Source organism: Neolamprologus multifasciatus, chromosome 4, assembly GCF_963576455.1.
Source record: "Neolamprologus multifasciatus chromosome 4, fNeoMul1.2, whole genome shotgun sequence".
Classification (NCBI taxonomy): domain Eukaryota; kingdom Metazoa; phylum Chordata; class Actinopteri; order Cichliformes; family Cichlidae; genus Neolamprologus; species Neolamprologus multifasciatus.
Window position 1 is genome coordinate 27,786,530 of NC_140442.1, and position 23,524 is coordinate 27,810,053.

At 40.1% G+C, this 23,524-nt stretch overlaps 1 protein-coding gene across 3 annotated transcripts in view; it reads left to right on the plus strand.

The window, feature by feature from the left end:
• The first annotated feature begins 1,430 nt into the window (after nucleotides 1-1,430).
• LOC146520719 (carbonic anhydrase-related protein 10-like) overlaps nucleotides 1,431-23,524 on the plus strand; it is a 140,383-nt gene continuing 118,289 nt past the window's right edge. For 2 of the 3 annotated variants that reach the window (XR_014873877.1, XM_085158082.1), the window contains exons 1-2: nucleotides 1,431-2,437; nucleotides 9,186-9,260. Coding sequence is in view for 2 of the 3 variants with exons in the window: in XM_085158082.1 (XP_085014208.1) it covers nucleotides 2,377-2,437; nucleotides 9,186-9,260 (136 nt within the window). In the remaining variant the exon portion in view is untranslated. The remainder of the gene's footprint in view (nucleotides 2,438-9,185; nucleotides 9,261-23,524) is intronic. The other variant, XM_085158083.1, reaches the window with a different exon arrangement.

Consider the following 23,524-nt stretch of genomic DNA (forward strand, 5'->3'; position numbering starts at 1 on the left):
TGGGAAAATTAGTAAACAGTAAAACAGTGAGTAAAATGTGGTGGTGCTGCTCACAAGGTGCAGATAAACTTCTTCTCAATGTGCTCTTGTTAATATTTATTGGTGCACTATGTTACATTTTTAATAATATATCCTAGTAAAAAGTAACTGATACATGCTGCCCATGTATGATCACTGATACTGATGATATCAATATCATGATGGCAGTTTTATGACACTTAATGAAAATGTAATATAAATTCTAAGTTATACAATTCACAACCTGCCATGTGTTTGAGGAGAATGAACTCTTATCTATCTTGTTACCATCTTATCTTATCTCTTATCTTATCTCATCGGGGTGGCTGTAGCTCAGGTGGCAGAGCGGATCAGCCACTAACCAGAAGGTCGGTGGTTCAATCCCAGGCTGCTCCAGTCTGCATGCCAAATATCCTTGGGCAAGATACTAACCCCATGTTGCTTTCCGATGCATCCATCGGAGTGTGAATGTGTATGAATGTTAGCTACTTAGCACTTAAGTTTAGAAGTGCTTGTGTGAATGGGTGTGATTGGGTGAATGAATTAGCTGTATAAAGCGCTTTGAGTGCTCAGACAGAGTAGAAAAGCGCTATATAAGAACCAGTCCATTTACCATCTTATCTTATCTCTTATCTTATCTCATCTATCTTGTTACCATCTGGCAGACGTTACAGGAGTCTGTCTGCTCGGACTACAAGACTTAAAAACAGTTTTTACTACCAAGCCATACGACACCTCAACCACAACACTTAAACACACACAACACAGTCCACAGGACGCACTCAGAAGCTACCCTGCAGCTTCACAAGTACTCTGTATAATCTGCACTGGTCACTCCACTTTATTGTTATTGATATTTATATTTAAAAAGTGCAACACTGTAATTTTCTGCTGCTCATTCCTGTGCAATATCCCATCTGCACCCCCCCCCCCCCCCATATTTCTTTTCAAGATTTTCTTATAATCACTAGTGTACATATATTTATATTTATAGATACATATATATTTAGTCATCTTTTCTCTTTTACCACGTCTCTCTAATATTTTGCTCTTTACTTTTTTCTATTTATTTATTTTTATTATTATATTTTATTATATTTTCTTCTACTGTACCATGCTGCTGAGTGACTGCTGCTCGTCAAACACATTCCATTGCAATGTTGACCCTGTGCTAACTTGCATGTGACAAATAAAACTGAAACTTATCTAAGCTGTAGTCCAAAAACGATGAACTACTTGGTGGTTCAATCCTTCCCTGCTCCATCCTGAAATCACGCCGTTTGGCTGGAAGGCGGGTTTTAAAGGTAGAAAAGCCAAATGGCTGCTCTCTGGGACTTTAACTGCTAACGAACTTTTATTATGAAGCCACACGCTGAGCCTTTTCTCCGTCGCCATGTTGTTTGTTGTATGAGAGGAGCGAGGCGTGGATCGAGACGGGGTTTAGTTATAGTAACTTACAGCTAACGCCAGAGGTCGCACAACTTCCACGGGACAAAGTCGGAGCGTGTTTATGTAGGTCAGTAAAGCCAAAAGTATCATCTAGCAAGGCCATCTGCAGACTGCACGCTGCAGCCAGTTGGATGCTTTGTGGCATGTTGTTGTATCTTGGTCTAACTCAGTGAGTGGCAGCAGTTATTGTGGCAGCATGTCAGTCAGGAATTTGACTTATTAAACGTGGAAGTCGGAATAAAACAATGTGAAAGTTATTGTTTCTGTTAGTTCTTTAAGTTTTCTTCATCCATCCATGTGGACCTGCTCTAACGCACTTTGCACGGCTTGCCAGTGAGACCAAATATGTTTCAGCTTATTTTTAAATGATCCTTCTTTAAGCAGTTATTTACAGAGCACTGTTTTTTCAGACATAACCCTGTTATGTAGTTTTATCTTGAATGTGCGTCTCTCACTGTCAGATTGTGCGCTCTTGGTTCGTTTTGCGTCGTCAGTGAAGTTTTGCTGATCTGCTGCAGGCGGGCGGTGCGCCACAGACACCCACCCGCCCCAAACACAAGCGGAGCGTGCATCATGAACGGATTTCACGGCTGACATTTTATAAGGACAGAACACACTGACTAAGAGATAAATGTATGACGAACGCTGGTAAAAATAATTTTGTTAAAAATACAAGACCGAAATGTTGCCCGAACACCAAACCGGAAAGCGAAGGAGGACGAAGCTGTGAGAACGGATCTGTCCTACGAGGCTTGAAACCATCACGGCGCTCCACGGGAGGAGCGAGACGGGGATAACGAGCTCCAAAAGAAGAAGAGGAGGGGGAAAATGCTTAAAGTTTGGCCGTGTTGTTATCTACAAGTGCGACTCCGCAGCAGCATCAGAAAATGAGCAGGAATTAAACGAAGAATGCATGTCGTTTGGGATATAGCTGTGATTTTGCAAACATATATCATCTGCACTTCATCAGGTAAGGAAGCGAAAGAAGCCAGCATCCTTCACAGCTTTTAACAAATGAGGAATAGAAGGGAGCATGGGTACACTACATTCATGTGTGATAGAAGATAGACTCTGCTGAAATGTTACATAATAGTGACTTAGGCTGCTGATAAAAGACCTATAGTAATCTGCCAATTAGGTAAATCATCGCCTACTCATCTTTGAGTGTGTTTTATGAGTCAACAGGCTCTTCGCACAGAGACATACGGCAGCACGCTGGTGTGAGTCTGACCATGAAATGCATGCTGCAGAACTCTCATCAAAACCACACACACACACACACACACACACACACACACACACACACACACACACACACACACGTGCACTTTACAGAGGTAGTAGCTCAGATTAGGCTACTCACAGTGGCCTGAACCCAAACTACAAAGGCTCTGTGAGTATATATAGCTCATGAATTTCACTGCCGGTGTGTCAGAGAGCTCTACTGTGCGGTGCTGTCAGCGGGGGTAACCACCCATTTAGTCAAGATTCCCACAAGTCAAGCCTTCCTACTCATCAGTGTTGAGGCAGCCAACCTTAGATTCTTAACAAAACATGACTGGCTGGCCTGGTCATAATTATATTTTCACATTGATTTGCAGGCTTCAAAAGAAAAACAATGCAAATAAACACGTTATAATGTATCATAACTTCATTACAGTAGTTCCAAATCAGAATGAAACTATAAAGATGCTCAAAGAATAGGCTAACAACAGTGTCGATTCCCCAATAAAGGCCATTCTGATCAGTACCACTCCACACATTGCCCACGTTTCATGTTTCATTTCATTTCAAATTAGGCTGGGTATAAATTACCCAGTTCGGTGGAGACACTGTGATAAAACATGGCAAAAAAGGAGAAACGTTTGAGTTGTAAGCCATGCATGTTAATGGGCTAACCGGGTGGCTCAGAGTCAAATATTTTAATTTCACTCTTCTCTCAAATGATCAGTTTTAAAGAGGTAGTAGTGATTTAGTGTCTCACTTCAATAGTCACCTGTAAAGCAACTGAACTAACCTGCATGGAAGGTGCTTTAATTGACTGATTGCATTTAAAAGTGGAAAAACGGTAGACTGTATATCAACAGTGGATGCCACATTGATTCCTAGAAACTGCATTTTAAACCATGAATGTTAGCATTTTGGTTGTTCCCATGTTTTTTATTTCTTCCATATTGACAAATGACCACATTTGGGATTGTTAGCAAGCGGTATCTGTTAACTTTATGGATGCAACTGACATATGTACCTGCTAATTAATGCTAAGTTACAGATTAAAAAATGCAAAGAAAATTAAATCACCAAAGCGGAAAGACAAACTTCTTGAATTGTCTCTGTCACAGGTCATTAGGTCATATTATTTGTCAGATAATTTAATTAAAATGCAAAATACAAAATACAAGGTATGAGCACCTGCTGATTAATGAAGGTGAGGCCTAGCAGACAGCTACTGGCTGCGGCTCTCTGTGTCTACATCTCTACAGATGTGTGCAGTAGTAGTGGTGGCATACACTTGGTTCTAGCAGAAAAAACCTTTATATTTATAATTATAAAATATAAATATAATATATTTTTGGTGCAAGGGGACAGTACTGACCGATACATGTTCTTTCAAGTAGGGGACTGCTTCAGGACTTAATCAGGCATCCAACTGTGCTTGAAATGAATTCTGAAATCAGTCAGGGGCAGTCAATTTTGTGCTAAAATCAGGCCCGAGCATTTTACCTAAAGGAAGTATGCACACCTTTTCAATAATAATAATAATATTATTAGTTACAGCATTGGATTCCAGTTAGTAGTAATAGAATAGAATTATTACATCAGTGTTCAGATCTGAAGAATATGTCTGTCAGTCCAAAGACATGCAGGTCATTAGAATGGGGAATGTGAGTCGTCCTTGGAAAGGATAGCACACCTACTCAGTAGTTAACTGCAGTGGCTTGTGTTCGCATCGACTGTTTCTGACATGTTGCAATTCATTTGTAACTGTCCTGGTTGTGCTATTCTGAAGTAGCCATCACATCCTGGCAGCCCTGTTTTAATTGTGCTGCTGCTGCCAGGTAGGTTGATCACAACGTGCTGAGTTGGATGGTAACTGAGCAAATCCCCAGTCAGAGGTAGCCTGAGGCTAGAAACACACAATACACGGTGTGAGGAATTGTGCACCACCAACTTCCATAGGAATAAATGTATCATGCAAAAGCAAATCTCCAGTTTGACTTACACTGAAAGCTTAATTACATCTCTCTCTCTCCACACACACACACACACACACACACACACACACACACACACACACACACACACACACACACCTATCTATCTATCTATCTATCTATATATATATATATATATGTAGATGAGTTGTGATTGCAGGCTGGTCTCAAGAGTTTTGGATGAAATTCTAGTACTTGTAGTTATTATATTTCCTCAAATCATTTACAGGACTCTGGTTCATTTATCTGTCATGGTGACATAATCCCTTATTTCTTTCCCTACCTGTCTCTCATGTTTACTTTAAAACATACCATTTAACTGTAGCCAAACATTGCACGAGACATCCTCAGTGTTTCAAACAGCTGACTGCACCCTCTTTGCACACCTGCACCTGCTTTCTAGTTTAAATATCAGCTATTTTTGCTGTACCTTCTGCCAGACTGTCAAAGTTCTACTACTTTCAACTTGTTTATGCAGCATGTTTGCCACCTTTACTCCTAATGTGATCATTAGATTAAGACACGTCAGATTGCTAGCATTAAGCTTGTTGGAAAATGTGTGCTGTTTATACTATTAACTTTAAAGCATAATTTGAGTTTTTACTTCGTCTGTATGCATTCCCAGTTTCCCAGTTTAATAATATTGAACACAACACTGTTCCTAGCTGGGCCAACTTGTTTGCTGTCTACCTGGAACTGGACATCAATTTGGTGCCAGTGTTTTCAGTGAACAGATGTAGTAGTTTTGGCACACATGTTGGGAGGTAGCTAGTCTTCAGGGCACAGCTACACAAGCCTAGGGAATGGTTAGTGACTGCCTGGCAACCAGTGGTTGCTAGGGAAAAATGAGTATTCCCTGTGGAATTGGTGAGTGGTTCTGGGAGAGTGGTTGCTGTTGCTAGGTGAAATAATTTGGAAAGAGGTAGTGCACCGAAAACCTTCTTGCGATTGCGATTACACAGTTTGCATGGAAGACATCAACTTATCTGCAAATGTTCGGTAACTAACCACTGAGTCGTAGTGAAACTTGAAAAAGACTGATACAAAGTGCAACTGGAGACCATTTGCCTCCAAACTAAAAGTTCCACCTTTTGAAATGTGTTGATTTCAGTGGTAAGGCTAACTGGTTGATATACAATTTTCCCTTGAGAGGAGACGTTGCTGGGAATTGCTGACTGGTCTCTAGACCTGTGTGACTGAGACCTTACTAAAACAGGAAGAATATGCAATTCTTATTATAGATGATATTAGACAGAAAGTATAAAAGATGGATGCAGCCACGATGATGTCAAAAACCTGCTTTGGAGTGTGATTTTAATGCTCAAACTTTGGCATTTTTGCTGCGATACATGGAAAAGAGGATGGAGTGCCAAAGCTAGCTAGCACAGAAACAAACTCAAACCAAGGGATAGTGTTCTCACTGCCACTGGACGTTATTTATATGAAAAGCCCTTTCCAGTAACCTGGACTAACTCGTGAGATTTGCTTGATAGTCACTGTAATTGGTTGCAGTCATAGAAAACAGTAGAAATCATTGTTTTATTGTGTACATGAATTGCAAATTCTGTTAACGAAATCTTACAGTTATGTAAGCAGTGGATCGTAGTTCTTGAAAGATCTAAATCAGCCAAAATTGGAATTGGCAGGAGCAAAACAGGAAACCAGGATTGGCCAAGAAAATTAAAAATTACAATTAATGCATTTCTAGTTTTCCAAGTTATACATATAGGCGCCAAATAATTGCTGGCACGATCAGATGCAGTTCTTTTCGAATGACAGAAGCCAGGGCCAGTTTTTTTTTTTATCCTGGGACCATACTACATTTTCTTTTTTCGTGATGCAGGGAATTGGATGAACAAAAAAACTGCAGTTCACTTCTTACTATTTTTCCTGTTTTTCCTGTTTCTCATCAGCCTCTGCTGCAACACTTACATCTGTTTGTGCCTTAGATACCTTCCGCTGGGCTGCTGTTGTCTCTCTGCACTGTTTGTTTCCCATTCATGTCTTCAGTTCTCAGTATTAGACAGAGTGGGCGATATAAACGATATACGATAGAAACGATATAAATTTGCCCAACGATAGAGATTTTGACTACACCGCTCTATCGCGATAGCGCATGTTGATGATGTCATCAAGCTGCGCATGTTTTGGTCGAAAGCATCACAGCGGCTAAAACCATTATCATCTGCAAATTATGGCGGGCGACAGTCATGGCAAAGAGTTGAAGCACTTTTGAAATATGGGGAAAGCCAAAAACTGCGCTTCCTCCACTTCCGTAACATTGATTCATTAATGTTGAATTCTCTTGCAGCTGCTCTATTCCCATGTTGTTGCAGTATATTAATAACTAACCTCGTATTGTGGATGGATTATCTCAGTTGTTCTCCTGACTGAAGTTTGGCCCGTGTATAGCATCCTGCTATGCGATTGCATTTGTCCCTGACCACCAGAATCCGTCACGTTAACTTTTATCGAGTGGAAAAAAAGTTGGCGTTCATCCTCCAGCTTCACTGTGCTAATGTTATGCTAACATAGCTGTGTCGCTAGCAATCACGTAGCACAACATTAAATACCAGGTAGTCCAACTTCAGTAACCCTGCAAACGTCACTGCTGTTTAGTTTTCTGTCTTCATTTATGTTGGAAGTGGTAGCAGAGCTGTACGTTTTAATTAGTTTCAAAAATCTCTCAGTCAGAACATGGTATGTCATGTTTAGGTGGAAACTAGCGAGCTAACTTCCCGTTAACTTCTAACTCCGTTAAATTTAATAAATTCTGTTTTCATGGATGCATGGATGTTAAACTTAATTGTTACACCCGATAAAGCAGCAACGCTGATGATTTTATTAAAGATGATAGAATTTAGACCGTTTTTAACTCTCAGTGTTCGTTTGATTTGGGACCTGAAGCGGATGGAGTTTTGGACCAAGATTACTCCGTGAAATTCCTCACTACGGCAGCCGTAATGCTGTGACAATCCATCAAAACATTTTTAAACAGATTTCTGCACGCCAAAATCAGTTCGAGGTCAGTAAGCACAACCAGAATCCATACATAAGGCACACTCTCGATTTTTGAGAAAATTAAAGGATTTTAAGTGCGCCTTATAGTGTGGAAAATACGTTATACAGAAGAAAAGAATATATTGCGATATATATCGTTACCTCACGTGCTTCAAATTATATCACGATATGAATTTTAGGCCATATCGCCTAGCCCTAGACAGAGTACATCCTGGACAATCTGCCAATGTGATGTAGGGACAACACAGATTCACACTCACATTCACACCTATGGGCAATTTAGAATCACCCTTTAACCAAACCCCACTAACTGCATGTGTTTGGACTGTGGGGGGAAGCCGGAGTACCTGGAGAGAACCCAGGCAGGTAGGGCTGTGCAATATGACGAAATATATTGGATGATGAAATGAAAACATTTATCGTTTCATATTATACACTATCGTTTGTTTCGTGGGGTTGCAAAATACACTGTTTACAGCAATAATTTTTCATCGTTTGGATGGGTCACTATGTGGATGCAGGGACAGAGAATACCAGCTTGGCCAGTGAAGATGAGCCAGAACCAGGTAGCTCCAAACAGAAGGACCAGTCAAAACAAATCAAGGACCTTATTCCTAAACGAGGGGCTACCTCTGTAGCATGGACATGGTTTGGTTATGAAAGTCTGACACGGACCAGAAAGCTGTACTATGCAAATTTTGCTGCAAACTGGTCACCACCACAGACTCAAACATGACAAACCTCTTCTACCACCAATGCAAGAATCCTGTAGAAGAGTATGGAGAGAGTTTATAGATGAGAAGCAAAAAAGAGCTGTCAGGTGCTCAAAATAAACCTTAGACTCAAACGTTAGAACAAGCTTTTACCAGCAGCACGCTGTGTAATAAATACTCACAAAGAAAATCGCGGCCTTTACAGGTTATATCTAAAAATATATTGTTTCATACATCGGTCAAAACACTTGACTCCAGGTACACAACGTCCCGCTGAAAACACTTCACACAAGTTGAGTTGCCTGAGATTCACAGAATTGACAGAAAAAGCACAATTTTGTGATATATATTGTTATCGGGATGAGAAATGTCTTATATTGGGATATGAGATTTTGGTCATATTGCACAGCCCTACATGCAGGTGGTGGAGTCAAATACAGGACCTTCGTGCTGTGAGGGAACAGCACTAACTGCTCCATCTTTTTATCCTCAGATTCCATATTATACAGATCATTTTGTACAAAACAAGGGGTACACTTTTTTTATAGTAGTGCTAAATTTACTAAAGTTGTGGACTATTTAGGGAGGAGGGAGTTGCGTCAGGTAGTGACGTCCATGTCATTGTCTGCAGTGTTACAGCTGCAGAGGCGTTAACAGTGTTTGCGTAACCTATTTCATTCCAGTCTGTAGGTTAAGCAGAGTCAAACTGATGTGGGATTGATGCGTGAAAGTGCTATAAAATGTTGTCTCCTTCTCTTTTTCCCTGCAGCTCAGCCTATTACATCCAAGCTTGATGACGGTTGGTGGGCATATAAGGATGTTGTCCAGGGGAGCTTTGTTCCAGGTAAATGATCTCCATCAAAGTCAAATACAATGGTTCAACACCAGATCAAATGTGTAAAGATGTTAGTCACTGACACAAGGGTTTCATTTTTTGGATCATAGTTTGTTAAATAAAATTCAAAATCTTTGAATTTAACAAATGAAGCTGATTATTAAGTTGCATATTTGTGTACCACACATGCATGTATGTTGTTAACACTGCATTTTAGACCCAGTCAAAATTTGGCTTCATTAAAGTCTTTAGAACCTAGCAACAGTGATGTACCCATAGGCGTTTCCCTGGTTACAGGTGGTTTCCAGACAGTTGCCGACTGGTCTCTAGGCCGGTGTGACTGGGCCTAACCAAGCATGAAAGACTGGAGTGGTGGTGGTTTGCATAGTGGGTTGGAGTGTGGAGTAATCAAGCTAAAGCAGGTCACAGAGTTGGCCATATATGAGATTTATCAATTGGATATGGAGAAAGGTGTCAGCTGATCCACCAGGATTGATGCTAAGCTTGACTTTGGGGGTTACTAAAGTAATGCTACATTTAATTAGACACCTAACTATATATTTTTTTTATAAAATTACAAAGACGTTTTATGTTTCCTTCTTTTTAAAAAGAGCTTTTTTGGCTGTGAGGTGGTGTTAGACATCCACTCAGCAGCATTTGTTAAAATATTAAATGCATATGTACATTTATTCTGATGTGGTTCTGCTCAGTGTGTGCTGAACGGGGAGCTCATTTGTACAAGCCTCGGGACAATCACAACTTATGGTTCCCACATGCTACAACAGCATTGTGATGTAGTGTTTAACAAGGTCACATCACAGGAAGGTCTTTGGCTGAATCTGCTGTTTGCCTGAGGAGTCTGCAGAGCTGTTGAGGAGGAAGTGTGCCCTTTATCTTTTCAAAGAAACTTGGATGAAAAGGGCCGTCTTTTTCTAAATGCCTTTTTGGTGATCTTAAAAGATGGCCTTTTACTTTTCAATTTTTGAGCCATATCTTCACGTTGTTTTGAGCAAAGTTGTGTTTTCAACATCCTTTTCAAGTTTACGCTGGGTAGGAAGGAGCGCCTTTTTTTGTAAGTTACATTTTTACTATTTTTTTTGTTACCATAAGCAATAACTTGTTTTCTCTTTTAAAAAAAACAGCTGAAAGGCTAAATCAGCAGCAACAAGTGGCTTTCCTTTCACTTCATGCAGTCCTTTCTGTCTGAATAGCACGTGCTTATTAAGTTTTTAGTCCAACAAACAAGCACACACTGAAATCTACAGTTACTTTTATTTTTATGCATTCATGGCTGAAGCCTGCTGTGTCTTTAATATGTATAATGAGTGAATGAATGCCTTTACTGTCGCTGCAAAGAGTCAAAGAAAAGGGGCTGCCTCTGTTTGACTGCACAATAGTCAAAGAAGGAAATCATAAACAAACAGAATAGTCATTAACAATAATAACAAAAAAGGTCTTGAAGAATTTTAATATGTACTGGTTGTTGTTCTACATAATAATGAAGAGTCGCGTGTTGATTTTAGGTCCTTTTTAAAAGATTCAAGCAGCCCCATGTGCTGTTTCTTCTTTGATTCTGGTACAAATGTTCTTAATGCAAGTAAGTGATTTTTTCTCTGTAACGTGAGAATGGAAAAGGGAAAGCACACCTATATGTACGATCCAATGCTTTACTAACATGACCCAGAAATAAGGGGTTTGAAGCTTATTGTCCTTGCAGTCATACATTCCCGTTTTTCTTCTTCACTCTGGTGTCGATGCTGTCTGTAGCTACTGGAGAGATTTCATCACTCAACGTGATGCAGGGCTTTGCAGTATCTTTCAACATCAACATTCTTTTCGTGTTGACATCAGGGGCAGCGATCACAGACTGTATTAGTAAATGACTTGGGAGATGATGTAGATGAGGGGCACATTCATTCACCTTTATACTTCTGCCTGTCACATGCAATTAATTAACTCGAGCCAAGGTAATGGAGTTGCCGAGGCACTGCAGCTGATCTTCCTCGCTGTGCCTCTGCACGTGTGGAAGGAGCTGGGATAATTTTATAATTACTTTGAAATCAGCTGAGTTTAATTTGGAGTTGGACTTTCATGCTCGTGCGAGAGTCGTGCTTTTAGATGCTGCGCCTCCTGTTTTAGAATGAGACTGAAATAATTCCAAATGAAGAAGTGTGATTGTGTGTGTGTGCATGTGTGAATTGCCTTCTGGGAAATTTGAGACTGTCAGTAGGCTCATCACATCAGCGAGCGTAGCCCGACTTTGACTACTGCTTTTTCACCCTCGATCTACTTTCACATGGCACCTTTCTTCTTGCTTTGTGTGAGTGCTGTGCCAGCACAGGAGAAATGCCTGCTTCAAGCTGTTTTTGGAGAGTAAAGTGGGAATGTAGTCAGCAGAAAAAAAGAAAGAATATGGAATGGTATTCAAAACTCAGTTCACTGTCATCTTGTGCGTATTTGCTGTGATCACCTTTGCACCCTCATGAGATACACAGGCGGAGATAAGAGAGGGACACAGCTGTGGGTGTTTTTCAAAAGGAAAATGGACTGAGATGGGTGTCTGCAACCTCTAAAGAGAAACACAAATTCATATAGCCTCTAGAGCGAGATTACTGTGAGATGCTCCACCAGATTTTGTAGGGAGCACAAATGAGCCAACTACTGGGCTACTTTGTCGTAAACACTGAGATTTTCAGAATAACAGATAAGAGGAGGCAGAGAGGAAGGAGTCTGGCATTGCTACTGTGGTTAGCTCATGAGCTATTTCTTTGGCACCGTAAAATACAAAACTAAATATAACACGAGATACAGTATGCACCGCAGAAACCATGCAACACCGGAGAGCCTTTGGCAGACGTATATGGCAACAAGTATCTCTGGTCCTCCACTTCACTTCACAGGTTCAACCAACAGCACCTATACTGAGAAAATAATCTCATATCCACCAGGAACGCCAGCAAGATGTCACATAATTTAAACGGTACTTATTTTTTGCATCCATACTTGGCTCAGCAAGCTAGAAATGACTGTCAAAATGAACAGTTAATGAATCATCAGATGTGACTGATTCCAAGCTGGAGATTGGTTAACTGGCGTAGCCTGCTAGATCTCCAAGTTAAAGCAAAAAGCAAATGTTCACATAGCCCTGAGTAAACTGATTACCTTATATCGATTTTTGAAGTAAAAAGAAGCAAAAGCCTGTTCTCGTTCCCAGGATGTATATTATTGCACTGGTGGTACAAGGCGTCCTCTTCAGACCTGGTTATGGTAAAAGTGAGGCACATCCGTCTCTGCTAACCAAGCACCCAAAATTAGTTTTTAGTGTGAAAAAACTACAGAGAAAAAAAGCATTGATAATGATAAACTGTAACAAATTATCTTCTTTTACTTTCTTCTAACAATATTAAGCATTATTCTGATTGGATATTTCTTTGGTGGTTTAGCGTAGTTAAAAATATTTTTGAAGCGTTCTGGTTTTTGGTTTGATTTGAAATATGCTACTTGTGCCACTGTTTCTGGTAGTTCAGTTCCAATTACACCAATCAATCTTAACATTAAAGCACATTTGCAGTAGAAAAATACTGACTACCAGTTACAATGCAATGTTCTGCTGGAAAACCTTGGGTCCTGGCATTCATGTGTAAGTTACTTTGACACCTACCACCCACATAAATACAGTTACAAGCCAAGCACACACAAACACACCCATGGCAACAGCAGCCTCTCCCAGCAAGTCGATATGTACCAAAAAGCCCCAAAAACTGTTAAAGCGCGACTCAAGAAACATGAAAGAGAGCCCGAGGTGCGTGACCCAGCCCAGGCTGACTGAGCCTTCTTTAGAAGTGGCATAACAAGGATGATCCACCCCACAACCCACAGGATCCAAAGAATCTGCTGCAATGGCACGACAAAACAGTCCTTAGAGTTCCTGCCTCCAAGGGGTCAAAGGTGATCTGGCCTCACAGAGGGAGCCAATATCACAGTTGATATTGCTGTAATGCTTGAGTGGTTTATATGGCCAGTTGTGTAAAGCAGTTGTATTTTCACTTATACTGATTCCAACTGAGAAAAACTAATTATGTTTGAAGGATTTTCAGCTGCAGCCGTTCCTTTCTTTTATACCAGTCATTACAAGGACGGCTTTAAGCTGCTCGCAGTGTCTTTGCATTGCAATTATGCTTTCAATTCAAAGGACGTCAAGTTAGAACAACTAATTTTTATAGGTTTCAAAGTGATCTAACAATGAGATTTCACTTTAATATAATGATAAGGTATGTTTTACAATGTGCTTCTGAATCAACCTAAAAATATGAACTCATTTAACAGTCAATTTGATATTTGCATTAGTTATTCGGTGAGCATTAGGCTTCAACTTTCTCTCATGCTTTCTCTCCCCATCTCTCTTTCCTTGCATCAGACTCTAAGGGGCGCCAGGTTCATCCTTTCGTTGTACATTTCTTATATATATTTGATCACATCTGTGTTTGGTTGTCTCCCTGTCTCCTTTCATCTTCTCCCTCCCCTTGGTTTTATTCTCTCTCATCTCCTCTGCCCTTTCAGCTTCTCTCCTCCTCCTTCATTCCTTGGTTTCCCCTATGCTCATGGCTGGTCCACTCGTCTACTTTTCGTTTGCCTCTGCTCTTATTTTCCTGTCTCCTTTTCTCCAGCATATCCACATTCTGGCCCAGTCGCCCACCCTTTTCTCTCCATCTCTTTCTTTGTTATCCTGCTCATTTCTCTCCGTTTGCTTGTTCCCTGCAGCTCAGTCTTCATTCTAGCCTGAGTGGCCAAGAGATGTTGCTGTCATTCATTTGAATTTGCTCACATCTTGAGGGCCATTCAGAGCCAGAGGAAACCTGGACTGTGCGCAGTGGTTGACGATGGCTGATAAGGCCATTTCCTCAGTGAACATTTAAGTGGACATGTGGAAAATAGACAGAGGTTATATTTTGTAGGTCACACTAACCTAAAATGTCATGGTAACAGAAAACACCATGTTGGCCTTGGTGTATTTCATCTTTAATGTGGAAGACTAGCAATAAGCTAAAAGCAAACAGGCTCAAGCAGCCTGTCTGAGCTTGAACAAAAACTGAAATCACAAGTTTTAAGATTATTCTTCTAAAGAGTAACAGAGCAGACTTTCACCTATGACAGCAATGCAGAAAACAGAGATGACCCAAAATGATCCAATGGATACTGTAATTTGTGTGGTGGCAGAGAAGACGCACTGTAGCTAAAGTCATTAGCAAGTATCAAATTAAAGATTTTATATTAAACGTGTTAACAAAAAAATGACACATTTTGCACACTCAGCAAAATTCATAGCATAACCTTTTGTTTCGTCAAATACTCCTGTACTCCAGCTAATTGCTAACTCTGACCATCTAGTGCAGGGGTGCCTTAAAATGTAGTGAAGATGGTGTACACATTTACCTTTTACTGCTTAGGGGCACATATGGACCTTTATGGCCCTCAGATAATTACCCATAGGACATACGCATGTAAATTGTATCTCCATTCCAAACGCTGACCAGTTAGTTTTTATTACATATGCTGCACCTGAAAGCAGGTGGGGGAAAAGAGCAAGACAAAGTGCAAGACGCAGGTTTTCCCAGCGGGTAACGCTGCTACTTAATGCCACCTCCAGCTTTTTAATACAGACTTTGTAGGTCTATAAATACCAGTTGACTGATGTTTGTATCCTGCGTGGACCAAAATGTCAGAGTCCTAATTTCTACTGTTAGCTTTATTTTCTGATTTTATTTTGAAGTAATTTTAATTTTTGTTTGGGGATTAAAATGACTTGATTGGATTTTGGTTAACGTGGACCTTTTTAATGTTAACTTTGGCTTGTTTTGACAGCAGCAGTCAAAACTATGGTTCATATCAAAAATAATGAATAAAATATTATTAGTTTAGTCAGGGAGTGTCATTGTGAGAATCTTGAATTTTGTGCAGTATATATGTCAGAGTGATTTCAGATCTTTCTACAGTGCAGTAAAATAGTAACAGTAATATGACTAAATGCTCATCCTGGGTAAATAAGGGGAACTCAGTGAACAGTGAATGGAAACTCATGTTCAGCTACTTATGTTATAAAATGACTACTTGTAGCCATGGTGAGTCCCATTTATCTTCTACGGCTCTGGGGTCGTTCTTCCTAAAGTCTGAGTATGAGTTCGTCAGGGTTATCTGCGCTGTGGATTGGAGTCTGCAAACACAAGCATGTAATTGAAATGGGCCTTTATCAGTCCAAGGAGAGAAACCTGTTATAAGAACTATGAGATTTGAAGACTTTTTGAGTATGACTCATACTGCAGGCTAAGTCAGGAAATCTCTGCTTGTGTTACTTCAGTTAATTTTCTTAGCTATGTCGACTGATTCTGGGGCTAAAGGTTTGAGTCTGTTGATCTTTGGAAAATATTTAAACATGTGTATAAGAGATTTTCATCACACCAAAGCAGATATTCTTTGTTCATCTCTGATGAATCTCTGACCTTTGCTCCAGTTCCACTCTGAGGTTGACATTTTTATTTTAATCATTTCAAATTTCAATATATTTCTGAACTTCAATTGGATACCATAGGAAAAGTAGTTTATCACATTAATTTATCTCATTCTTTGAAAAACTTCCAAAGACTAGAAGAGCTTTTTTCTTCTGCCCACTTAGGTTAATAACATTCCCATCATCCTCAGTTACAGTCTGCTACAAATAAGAGATCCAATGGAATAATCAACAGTGTTGTACTTAAAACCTTTTCAACATGTAAGCACAGCGAATCGAGATACAAAAGTACCTTATTATTCCTTTAGTGGCACAGCATTATAAGATTATCACTGCGGTGTTACCATAGACTGTATATATGGAGCACTGCATCAACGTCAGCATTTAGTCTGCCACCTTTTATTGGAATTTAATGTAAATTAACAGACGATACCTGAAAATACTAAATTTTCACTCACACAACTAAGGCTCAACATTCTTAGTAGTATAGTATCACACAGCACACACCACATGTTATTCTCTTGTATGTCTTTTTGGAAGATTTAAACGCAGTCTCAAATGATTTAAATGTCCTGTTTATGTGAATACACTCTACAGTGGAAGGATAAATGAGGTAAACACTTGATTTGATGTATTTCTTTTGCAATAAGAAATAAAAATTACATTCAGCTCTGCCATTTTGAACCTTCTTCAAATAAACTCAAACTTCGTTACACCTGTACTAAATCCTTTCATTTTTTTCAAATCTGAATTCTTCAAAAAGAATCTGCTGTGCAGATTGTAAACACTGCAAAACGCTCTGGAAAGATGCTATAAATGTGTATTTATTTATTTTTTTTGCCTGCAAACTGGTGAGACTGGTTTCTGTATTCCTTTTAAACTTCCAGTTCCTTGGCTCCGAGCAGCAAACTGAATAAACTGTCAAGCTGCCATTCTCCAACACACATATTTTCTGTTAGAAGTGGCAACGTGTGTGTTTCCTTTGTGAAGTACCTCATTTTTTGCTACATCCCTCTAAGAGGACACAGCAAACAGTATCTGTTTTTGCTTTAGACATACAGAAAGTCAAGGAAGACCTTTAAATAGTAATTGGTCTTTTCTTAAGCAAATGCCAGGTAAATTATTTGAGTCAGGAGAATAAGTTGAGTGCCATGTCTCCCCTGCTAGCTCTGCAGTCCCCTTCTTTGTTCGGTTTGCTGTGTGCATTTCATTCAGGAAGAGCCCATCCACGGCCATGTTTTGATTGGCTTCCTCTATGCTTGGAATAGAGATCAAGCAAATGCAAATGAAGTGTTGTGTGGTCTTGATGACACTTGAATTATGTTATGGCAACATGACAGGGAGCTAGCGAGACACCATGTTCGTGTGGTTTCTCTCACTTTGTCATTGTATGTGTTTCTGGGCCTGCCTTGATATGAGGAGCTGAAAGGACGGAGGCAAGAAAGACAGGGAAAAAAAGTCTGAGGAGCGGGTGAAGAATAGAGGAAAGAAGAAAAGCAAAAGCTCAGGGGAGCTGCCCTTTCCTGCTGATGGATCTCAACAGTAGCTCTAACTGTGCGTGTGCATGTGTGTGTGAGACCACCTTAAAGTGAGGGGGCCGGGTGGTGAGGAAAGAAAGGAGAGCTCAGGGAATTGAAAGTCTACCTTTTAGCTCTCGGTAGCTGCAGCCAGGAGGTGATTAAAGGCAAATTTAACAACGGGAAAGAGAGGAAGAACAAATGAAAGGTATATTTTTACAATTTTGCACTTTGAGTCACATTTAAAGTTCCAGGAAAATTACAGCTTTCCATAAAGCCTATGACATATTATAGAAACCTGTCTGACTACCTCTACCTTAAAATAGTGTCTCTTTTTTAAATAAATTCTGACAGCACTTTAAGCAAGGCATTCCGCAGTGAAATCTGAGTCGGAAGTCTAAATTGTAATAATTTTATTATCAACACGGCTGTCTGCAGGCACTATGTGAGGCTATTAAAACACTCTGCTTCCTATTTATGGACAGAATTTCAAGGTCTAGTGTAAGTTAGGAAAGAAACATGATGGGGATGCAGTGATGTCCTTTTGGCATCATCGCACAAGGTCCTTCAGTGCTGACTTGACAGTCATACAGCTGGAATGCTCAACATCACCAATGTGCTTCTCTGCTTGAAAGAGGCAGGTGTGTTTCCTCCAGATGAAGGTGGGGAGGTGAAGGACTCAAAGCTTCTTGGAATTTTGTTCACAAAACGGGGAGCATATGGCATATTATGGTAACAACTACAAGAACAGAGTCATGAACATGAGCAAATTATCAAATTAGATAACTAGATTGACCAAGCTTATTCTTTAAAATCCACTATAAGAGCCCAGAGTAAAACTGCTTCTCCTCCACATTGAAGAAGCCTACAAGGTACTTGATGTGAATTCCCTTGTCTATCCACCTGGGTGAAGGCCCCAGAATCAGCCCAAGACTGGAGGAATTATATTTCTCAGCTGGCTCAGGAACTGCTAGAAATCCCCAAGTGGAGCTGGAAGTTATAGCAGCTCCAGTTGGTACCTGTTACAACTGCTTCTTCAAATAGACTAGAAGGTTTGGGTAACGGCTGTGGAACTTCAGACTAAACCCCCAAAATGTCACAGAGCTTGCTAGAGGGCATGCTATAATTGGAGCTTGCAATGCAGGGTTTTCTGGTTGCGTGGCCCGAGCCTAAAGAACCTTGAGATGAGTATTGTGCTATGATGAACTGGCGCTATACAGATACGCCAGTAAACCCTGGACAGGTCACCAGTCCATCGCAAGGAGATCACGCTAACGCATACATTATCCACTCCGAGGTATTAGTCACTTTAAGTTGGCCTACACAAACACATCTTTGATATATCATTTTGCACAAGTTCACCACAGGCAGGGTTTGCATGCAAGTAGCAGAGTTTTAGCTGCTGGTAGGTGAAATCTGGCAACACGAGATCATCAACTTTTGCTGCCAGTTAGCAACACCTTGACTAATGAATCAACAGTATTCGGTTCCACAGAACCGTAAGAGGAGTAACGCGTGAGGTGCCTTAATAAATGAGTGCTGTGTAGAAATGGCTGTATGGAGTCAGAATTTGTCAACCACCAAATGCACTCCATTTATCACAGCAGAGGGAAAAAATCCCTTCTTCATAGCAACAGTCTATCTGTTAATGCTTTTCAAAGCAAAGCCATCAAAAAATAATTGCCATTCAAATTCTTTGTTCTCTCAGTGTTTATTGCCAACAGAGCAGGTTAGCGGTTTAAGAGTCCCCACTGCATTTTCTCAAGGAGTTTTTCAAATGGAGCCACGGAAAAATGTTCACTGGGATACATCAGCAATATGCATATCACACGTCTATGAACGCATCTTTGTAGCTGCAGCTTCGTAAGGAATAGGAACCCGAGTGCTCCTTTGTCACAAAGACTCGCCACAACATTTCTTCTTCTAATTCTAATTAGGGTGTTATTTACTCAAATAAAGTGTACAATGTTGGAGTGACTTAAAGGTCACCAAAACATGAACAAAACAAAACAGACGGCGTCACCTCCACTGAGGTGTTTGTGCAACTTATATATATGTCACACCTCTTGTGTTATTTTAGTATTGTAAAGATGGAGGCGTGTGCCTGTACACGGTGTAATGATGTTCACTGTGTCTGCGTTTGTAAGTGTGTATGCTGGTTATATACTGTAACATCACAGTTCCGGGTTGTTATTTGGGTGTGCTGCAGAGTAAGTAGGACACCACACTAGTGATCAGAGGAGCCCCTGCCACTTTTTATTTCTTTCTTTCTCTCTTTCTCTTTCGTTTTTCTTTCTTTCACCCTCATGGACAAACATTGCTTTTACTCATATGTTTTTCTGTCGATGTCATTGTCATGCAGTTTTCCTACTTCTGCTTCCTACTTGCTTACTCTTTCTTTATAAAATCTGTCTCTCACACACAGTGCAGAGACTCAGAGTCACAAGAGACAAGGGGGAGAGGGAAAAATGAAGCGAAGTAGCGAGATCAGGGGAAGAGGAGGAGGTGGAGGAGGAAACTACATTTCTCTCACGCAGTAGAGGAGATATGAGCAATTTTAGATGGAACTAAAGGACAGGCTGTGTGTGTGTGTGTGTGTGTGTGTGTGTGTGTGTGTGTGTGTGTGTGAGCAAGCGAGAGAGAGGGAAAGAGAGAGGTGTGAGAGAGAGGGGGAAAAGACATAAAAGACTGAGTATGGGAATGAAGTTATGCTACTCAATCTCAATAATCTCCTGATATCATTACATATCCACATTCTCCATGCCTGATGGCTGCCCGCTACATTTCTTGCAATTACTCACCGCAGTAACAACATTAGAGCTAATGTAGGGGGTGATTATGGCACCTCTGCTATTTGTTCTTATTTAGCCGGGCTGCCGCAGGCCGCTGTAATGGACGGGCATGTGCTCTCTGAGACGACCTGTTTGCCGTAGTTAAAGATTTCACTGGATTCATCATCTAATATAATATAGTGTAATCCAGCAGAGCTGAGATGAGATGAGGTAACTTGCCAGGTACAAAGTGTGTCATTAGGGTGCATTTTCTGAACCATTTTCCATCATAGCTGCAGCTGTAATCTTATGGTGAATGTGCAGGTTGGTATGGGGCTTGAACCTGTGACCTTGCAACAAAGTAAAGATAATATGCTCAAATTGTTTTGTACATCTTAAAATTAGGTTAAACCAGAAAATCTGATGCATAAGTTTAAAGTTTAATTCTAGTCGTTAGTAGCGGGATCCATGAAGCAGTTGTGGAATTAGTTTCTTTATTTGCTTTAAGATACAAAACTGTCTGAGCACTTAAACATAACATAGACTTTTTAACCATAGAGTTAAGTGGCACAGACACCAAAAGCATATGTCAGTCCAGATAGTAACATTAGCATTGTCACTGCAAAGGTACCATAACATGAAACATCGTATTATCTGCTAAGAATCAATAATTTATTTCAGTTCAGTTCAATTGAATTTGAGTTTTTTCTGTTTAGTGCCAAATCACAGCTACAGTCACCTTAAGGCACTTAATATTATAAAAGACCCTACAATAATATGGAGAAAACCCCAACAATCAATTGATCCTCCTTCAGCAAACATTTGGCAACAGTGGGAAGGAAAAACTCCCTTTAAACAGGAAGAAACCTCTGACAGAACCAGGCTCAGTGAGGGGCAGCTATCTGCCACAACATGTTGGGAGTGATGGGAGCAGGACAGGAGGAGAAACACTCAGTGAACAAGAAACAGTCAGTGCATCAGCCCCCAGAAGCCCCCAGAAGCCTAGGCCTGTTTCAGCGTAGCTGGGGGAAGATACAGGGTCACCTGATCCAGTCTATCTGCTTTGTTGAAAAGGAAAGTTTAGCCTAATCAGTCTATAACTACGTACTCGTAGTTCATACTCTGAATCTCTCCCACCTGCAATAAGAAAAAATTACAATGAAAGGCTGACTAAGTCTCGTGGAGACGGTGTTGCTGAATGAATGCAGTCAGCTCTAATCACATCTGACTGCACATCTTATACCTGATCACTACTGCTCCTGTTTTCATTCTAATGGGCTTTGTTGTTTGGTTTTTAATCCTGATGTTTCTTCACATCATTAAATATTCCATTAATTATTTGCTGTGTGCATATTGTGTGTATTGTAACTATTGCTGATTGAGCTGCTGACTGTGGTGGGCCAGGGCATTCTTGTAAATGACATTTTAAATCTAAAACAAAAAAAGCTAAAATATGCTAAATATAGTATAAAAAATGTGTCACTTCATGCATAACCCTAGAGGTTTTATAAAAAAGTAAGTTGTCTGTAGAAATAATGATTTAGTAGCTGAAAACCACCACTGGGTTGATCTATTTAGTTGGTCTTTGTACATCTCCGCGTCTTCAACTAAAATCTATATCTAAGCTATCTCATGTAACTGGGATGGTTAAAACACAGATCATATTGGATGTTGTTAAGCTTCACACTGATTGTATAAAAATTCAGCAGTTCAACCCGACTCTAGATAGAAAAATAACCTAAACCCACTAAATACATTGTCTTTTGTTCTTATACCAGGGCTTGCAAAATTTCAAAATCCCTGGTAGCCCTTCGGGCAGGGACTCTTCAGTTTTTGGTAGCCCAAAATAAATTTAAGTAGCCCGAATAAAAAAGAGAGCAATTTTTTTATTGATGTTTTGTTTCCGTTACAATATTATACATTAAAGTATAATATGTACTTATTATACTTTAAAGGAAACAAAACATTAATCAAAAAATTGTTGAAACACAAATTACAACATTGTATAAAAATGACAATCATCAACTGAAATACTTGGTTTTAATTGAACAGAAATTTCTATGAACGTGTAAGAACTGTGTAGAACATGAATCAGTCTGTGTCAGATCCTGAATCTGAAATTTCCACTGAAGTCACGGGTAAGAGGCAAGTGGAACCAAGATCTAGGCCATTTGCTTTTTGAAGTTTGCAAAGACTGCTAAATTGTGCCAGTGGTAGTTCACTCTTTGCAACATAGTACGCTGTTTTAAACAGATTTTTCAGGTTTATTTTTAGTATGTTATTTGCAATTGGTGTTTGTTCTGGGAAAGATATTGCAGACTGAGCAATAATGCATTTCTTGCATTTCTCATGGGTTCTAATGGGGGCCTTTCTTAAAATGACTGGTCCCAGTAACAAAGGCGCTTGTCGACTCAGAAATCGAGGGAAAACCAACAACACACCCGACAGAACATTATGTTATTTACACGGGTGCACATAAGCGGTCCGCATGTGCGCATTCGCTGTCAAAATAAAAGATGCAACATGCGTTTGCGTCCATATAAAAGGCACAGTTTTGTCCGCTAGAGTGGGATTTTCACGGCACATTCTGCACCACATCGCTGTGCGTTCATCATTTGTTTGAAGCCAGCTCACCTCCTGCAACCACTTTTCCGGGAATACGCGCTTCTTTTGTGACTCTTTCTGACATTTCTTTGGAGGTGGAGGAACATCACAGTAATTGCTTAAAGGAGCTTCTTCGACATCTTTAAGAGTTCTAAACAAATGTCTGTCCTCCTCCAGAAAATCTTATGTATGCAAACACGTGTTGCAACTTCTTATCTTGTGCGCGTTTTTTATTTTGACAGCGAATGCGCACCTGTGGACCACTTATGTGCACCCCTGGTTATTTAGCTTGTCATATTGCAGCCACAGAAATTCTTTTGTCCATGAAACCATAAAGCTGCACTTTCTTTTTGCCTTATTGTCTGATTTGTCATAACTTTTCCATTTTGTGGTAAGCTTTTCTTTGGCTGTCACTTCTTCACCCTGACCTGTCTTATTTGGCTCAGCAGAACTAAAATATATATCCTGCTGCTTTTACACACGCACTCACATAACGCTCAGCGATCAACGCAATCAACCTCTCACATGTTTAAGCTTGCTGCGGGAGATTTCACTTGTCATGTTTGCATAGTAAGCTAACGATTGATAAGATGATGTCAGAGGAATTGGTGCGCAAATTATCATCACTCACCAATCAGTGCTGTCGCTCTCTATACACAGTTCGCGCGATTGCAAAGTGAAAGCAAAAAACAAGCGCAAATTCAAACGCGATTTCAATATGTCACATATTGACAGTGGCTCACCGATGCCAATGACATAATTACCCAGCTACATTTCCGAAAGAATGCAAAAGCATTGACATATATTTTTCCTTCCTGTGATAGCCCGACGGGCAGGGCAGAGATAGATTTTGGTAGCCCGACTGGAAAAATCGCT